This window comes from Platalea leucorodia (assembly GCF_965183815.1).
Source record: "Platalea leucorodia genome assembly, chromosome: W".
In the NCBI taxonomy this organism is placed as follows: Eukaryota; Metazoa; Chordata; class Aves; order Pelecaniformes; family Threskiornithidae; genus Platalea; species Platalea leucorodia.
This window is the reverse complement of record NC_138859.1, coordinates 31351240-31357239: the sequence shown is the minus strand read 5'-3', so window position 1 is coordinate 31357239 and position 6000 is coordinate 31351240. Positions and strand designations below refer to the sequence as shown.

Sequence of the window (6000 nt, the reverse complement as noted above, 5' to 3'; positions counted from 1 at the left end):
TCAGCACTGGTGAGGCCGCACCTTGAGTACTGTGTTCACTTTTGGGCCCCTCACTACAAGAAGGACATTGAGGTGCTGGAGTGTGTCCAAAGAAGGGCAACGAAGCTGGTGAAGGGTCTAGAGCACAAGTCTTATGAGGAGCGGCTGAGGGAGCTGGGGTTGTTTAGCCTGGAGAAGAGGAGGCTGAGGGGAGACCTTATTGCTCTCTACAACTACCTGAAAGGAGGTTGTAGCGAGGTGGGGGTCGGTCTCTTCTCCCTAGTAACAAGCAACAGGACGAGAGGAAACGGCCTCAAGCTGCACCAGGGGAAGTTTAGGTTGGACATTAGGAAAAACTTCTTCACCGAAAGGGTGGTCAAGCATTGGAACAGGCTGCCCAGGGAAGTGGTTGAGTCTCCATCCCTGGAGGTATTTAAAAGACGGGTAGACGTGGTGCTTGAGGACATGGTTTAGTGGTGGACTTGGCAATGATAGGTTAACGGTTGGACTCGATGATCTTAAGGGTCTTTTCCAACCTTAATGATTCTATGATTCTATTCTATGATTCTATAGCCAGAGGCCTAAGTGAAAAAGGCAGAAGCTAGAGAGTCACAGAGCTGAATCTTTTTGAGGGTCTACAACACAAAGAGGCTGCAACCAAAGCTGACACCTCCTTCCCCATGTGGTTACCTGTGCTAGTGCTTTGTATCCAGTGGTTCCCACAACTCTTCAGTAGGGACGATTAGCATCCTTTGGCCTCTTCAGCTGCACCTTCAGCCTCTTCATGCCAATCTGGAAGCCGTTCATAGCCTGGATAGCAGCTTGGGCACTGGCAGGATTGTCGAAACTCACAAAACCTGTCAAAACATGAGGCAAGGCAGGGGGCTTAATGAGCTGAAGGGGGGCAAGGCATGTACATGCAACGACAACTGAGAATGAACATGGGGCAGGGGGTGAGGGCGGTGGGAGGGAGGGAGTGAGCAGGTAGGAGGGTGGGTGGGTAGGTAGGAGAGTGAGGAGAGGATGGTTGCCAATGGGCGATGAAGGGTAGGAGGGGTTTTTACAGATCAGTGTCCCAGGACGCAGTGCCTGGTCTGAGTGCCAGTTTGGACATAAGACTATGTGAAGCACGGGGATCCAAATGCTGGTGCCACAGTACCAGCACACACAAGATTTGGGTCACCTTTGAGCTGGGTGTCAGCAGATTTGATGCATGGTCTCAAGGCATTCTGTCTTGCTCTTTTTCCCTCCATCATGACTGGGGTAAATCTCTAGACCCTCCTTCACTCATCAACAAAACCTTTCCTTTGCCTTCCAATATTCACGATGAAGGGAACCTGATGTACCTACTGCTAATTCCTTATTATAGCAATATAAGTAAAAAGTGAATTTAATAAGTTCTCCATTATGGTATTCATTGGCATGAATAGTTTGATTGTTGGCCACTTAAGCAATATGAGGAGCTTTATTAACTGGCAATTACTGCAGACTTTATGTTGACTCTGCAGTTGAGAAAGATGAACACTAGTGCTTTCCTAACATGTTTCCATAAGTAGTTTCATACCTTGCCAGCAAATCATCCAATTAGCCATGGAGCTCATCCAGAAGTAGAAACACCTATAGTGACTGAATATTGTATCTACAGGCCACCTAAAATGACATTCTTTGTCTCAATGGAAGACTTGCTCTCTGGCAATCAGAAGAGCCAAGATAGGTCAGAACCATGCAGGATGCAATGCATCTAACGCATTCAGCTTTGGGGAGGGTTTTTGGTGTGTTTTTTTTTTTTTTTCTTTTTCTTCTTTTTTTTTTATGTTAGCTCCAAGGAAAAAGCCTCATTTGCCCAGACTGTATATGACTTTAGCTGGAGTGACCATGGGTCTGAGATATTAGTGAGGCAGGGGGCCATCACATTGTATAAGAATTGCCTCTGCTACCTTTGCCAGAAATATCCCCATGTGCCAACAACATTTCTGAGCACAAACCCTGGGTAAGACTAGCCTGGACCAGCCTGCACTCCAGACAAAGCCATCTGTTTTCCCACCCCTGCAAATCTCTGGCAGCACAGATCAACCCTAGGAACCCAGTGTCTCTCAATAGACAGGCTGAAATGAAGAGAGAGTTTGAGAGCCCCTCAAAAAGCTAATGCTGAGCATTTGCTGCCAGGTATATATACCTGCTCCTGACAACAGCACCAGGCATGGCTTACAGCCTTGGGCTGTGCTGTGAATGCATTCAGCAGCACCTCCTCCTTGGTCTAGTTCCTCCTCGAAAGAAAGTCTCACAGATGACCCAGGCTTGCATTTGAAAAAGACATGCATACACATGCACATATATGCAAGCACACCTTTTCACTCTTGCATTAAAGCTGTACTCCCTGCCTTTGGCTAATCATATAAGTTTATGAGAGGTCATAAAACCTATGGTCTTAGGCTCAATGTGAGACAACAGGTTTACTGAGTATGACAGATGTGGTTTTAAGAGGGAGGCCCATGGAATAAACAGGCATCCTTCTTCATCCTTCCCTCTTGAAGCCAAGGCTCCAAGTAACTGTCTGTCCATGCAGTTTTCCTGCCAACCACCTAGATGAGGAGGTACCAACACTGCAGCTCTGAAGATGTGAGCAGAAGTGTTGCTCAAGCCTCACAGCAGTCATCAATCTCTAGACAGAAAACTGGAGAGTTATGGTGAATAATGATCTGGGGTATTATTCAATGGCACTGGATCTGCTTTTGCAATCACCTATTAGCCAGTAAACACCTGGTAATGTTCCCAGTTCACATTTGACTAGCTGAATAATCTATCAGTCAACAAGGTCCTATGATTTGATCTCAGCAAAGGAACAAACTAAACACCTCCTGATTTCACCTGAGTTGATTCAGTCTTTAAATACTGCTGGAAGGTCCCTTGGAAATGCTTTACTTGAGCTTCAACTTGTAGTTTGCTGTCTAGCTACCTCACATCTTTGAATACAAGATGTAGTGAAAGCCAGTTCTTTTTAAAATCACCTCTGGATTGCTAATACTCCTGTCCAAGACCCATCAGCTACATCTATAACAGTAAACTAAAACTGTGCCAGGGAAGATCAGAGAAACTGGAACCCAATCATCTGTACCACTGAATTTTTAGAAAGGTCCTTGACATAGTTTTGCCTTGTGCCTAACTTCAAACAATTCCTGGACAAAGTCTGAGTATTAGCACAGAACAGAGTCTGTTTTCAGTAGTTAGCTTGGATGTGGCCATGATATTCTGGAAAGTAAGAGAATTTAATAGTTTGGGTGTGGGCCATTCTGTGCCAGCTGGCCTCAATGCTAGGGCAAAGCATCAGGTATGTTTACTTTACTAATATATACACAGCTACCAAATATCAAAGCTGAGTTGGCTGCAGCTGGATAATTGCTTATATCATGTCTTTAGAGAACCTAGCTTGCCTGTGAACTTTGATTTCTATTCTTGTAACTGATCCTGTTGCAATGTACCTCTTATTGATTAAACATGCACATCTAGAGTGTGTCTACATGTGCATCCATTTGTGAGCAAATCACCTTGGGATCCTAAAATAATCAGTGGAGGTCTAGCCAATATAGTCAGTGGAGCGTAGGACATGATTTCTCTTTTTTCAGGACACTCCTAGCTGTGCTCAGATGAAACAAGTCCCACTGGCTGTGTAGCAGGGACCAGTGCTAACTTCAATGAAGGCAGGCACCTAGCTTAAATCGAGGTACCTCTATTGTGGGATTTACCTGGTTTTGCAGCTGGGACTGATATCTCAAGGTAAGATGTTGTTAAACAGCTAGTGCCTGGGTGAGTCACTCCCCAAAGTGATGTTAAATGCTGAATCAAACTCCTAATGCATGCAAACCCCGCCAGAAATGCTGCCAAGTACAATGGAAGTCTACTATTTGTCTACTTTTGCCAAGACTAGACCTTTAGTTGGGTGATAAGCCCTGGTGCTGGGATGCTGATACAGTTGTATCTCTGCAAGAACCTTGCTTTTAGATAAGCTCACAAAGCTACACTAGTTTTTATCATCACTTTGCTTTTGAGATGGAATTCTAAGGCCATTTCTTCATTCTGTGCAAAGCTGTAAATAATACAACGTTTTAACAAATGGGACTAATAAAAGAGATCAGAAGTGCATTTGCTCACTATATTTCATTTAGACCAGATAATGAAGCTGGGAGTTGTACTCTGATGCTATTGGTATTAGTTGCCTACAGATTTGGACCAGATTTGGATTGTTTATTTTTTTTCTCCTTAGTTGTCCTGATATCCACTGCTGTAATATAAAAATCTCCACTGGCTAACTGCTGAGGGTGGAGGGGCTGAGGTGGGAGGGCTGGGGAGAGAGAAGGAGAAGGACGACAAATGCCAATAATTGTGCATTTTCCTTGTGAGCACATCCTAGGGACAGAGCAGCTAATTCCTCTAGCTTCATTTGACTGTTTTAGTTTCAGGGGGCTTGATACACTCAGAAGTTGTTTGTCCATTCGGCTCTCCCCCTTCCTGTTATTTATGTGGAGTTGTATTTCATATTTTTGAAGGTATTTGGATGGACTCCAAAAAGAAGAAAAGCTATGGCTTATCCTGAGAGTTGAGATGTCACAGTGATAAGGGATAGGCAGATAGATAGACAGACAAGCTGTGCTAACAATATCATATTCCTTTCTCTTTGCAGGTCAAATACCTACTGGTAGATTATATGACTTTGTTGTTGTTGTTATGTGCACTATTGGCAGTTAACCATCTTTGTTTCTCCACATCAATGTCAGCAGCATTAATGGTGCTATGCCAGATTTAAACACATATGACTAGGAACAGAATGTATGTACTAGGAAAATAGCTTAAATACTTGCTTTCTGAATGTCTTTAATGTTTGAGCCCATGACTATAGGGCTCAAAGGATGATGATAGTACTACAGTTACTCAAGAAGCATTCCGTGTTTTGAACACCACCCCTGCATTATCATCTACACTCTTGAAGGACAAAAGAGAAAAGGAGAGGTTAAAAAGCTTGAAGCTGTTTCTGTGCATCAGTTAATTAATAATCAGAGAAATATATGTTTTGGTCTGAAGATGGTTGGTAGGAGGACTGGATTTTGTGATAAATCTATTTTGGGGGGGTGTTGGGTTTTTTTTTTTCTTTTCTTTTTTTTTTTTCCCAGGGATTATGTAAAAAGGCTGTTCTAATAAATGATTTATCAAAGCAGCAAAGAGTGAAGAAATCTGCTAGGACTGCAGCTCAGGGCATCTAATCTTCCTGATTCTGCACAGCATCTTCCAGGAAGGTACTGATGTTGGAGTCCATGACTTCTCCTGGCCTGCTCTTTTCCTGCATGACTGTGTAAATGATGTGTAAATGATTAGCAGGCAAAAACTGGGCTAGCATCTTGGAGGGTGCTTTTGGTTTCTCCCCATTTCTTCCACAGGAAGTCCTGGTAGTGGGGCATGCTGAGGGAGCTTCATGCCCTTCTCATGATGCCGGCATGATCACCAATGGCTTTATGTAACTGATATTACTCAAGGGCTGTTTTGCTGTTTTAATCAGCTGAGATGATAAAGAAGGGAATTAGTAATCTATCTCAGAGTGCATTTGAAGACTGTTTTGCAACTGTAAACTTTTCATTCACAGTGAGTAGTGTCTCTGCATGGCCATGAATTAGTTTGTGCACTAAGTGCACTCCTGAATGAGCACACCATTAGGTTACCATGGATCCCTAATTGGTCTTTCTGAGTTTTCTGTTTCTCTTTGCATGCTGCAAGGCGAATTAGAGGTTAATGTGCAAAACAGCCTTTTGATGATCTGCTACCAGGTTAGAATAACATGTTGCCTCTCTTCAGCAGAAGCTTTCCTCTGGATGGAGCCCAATGCTTGGTAACTACACTGAGCATCCCCTAAGTCAGAAGTCAAGACCACGGTGAATGACAGGTCCAGATGCAAGCTTTTGATCAAGACTCCTGAACTGGGGTCCACTCATGTAACTAGGCTAGTCTCAGACAATGGAAAGGAAAAGAGGAACC

General features: G+C 43.6%; 1 protein-coding gene across 22 annotated transcripts in view; it reads right to left on the bottom strand.

Moving 5' to 3' along the window:
• Nucleotides 1–708: 708 nt before the first annotated feature.
• LOC309601571 (CUGBP Elav-like family member 4) overlaps nt 709–6000 on the bottom strand; it is a gene marked incomplete at both ends in the record, with an annotated part of 741391 nt that continues 736099 nt past the window's right edge. For all 22 annotated transcript variants that reach the window (XM_082334636.1, XM_082334653.1, XM_082334642.1 and 19 more), the window contains one exon: nt 709–836. In XM_082334636.1, the coding sequence (XP_082190762.1) occupies nt 709–836 (128 nt within the window). The remainder of the gene's footprint in view (nt 837–6000) is intronic.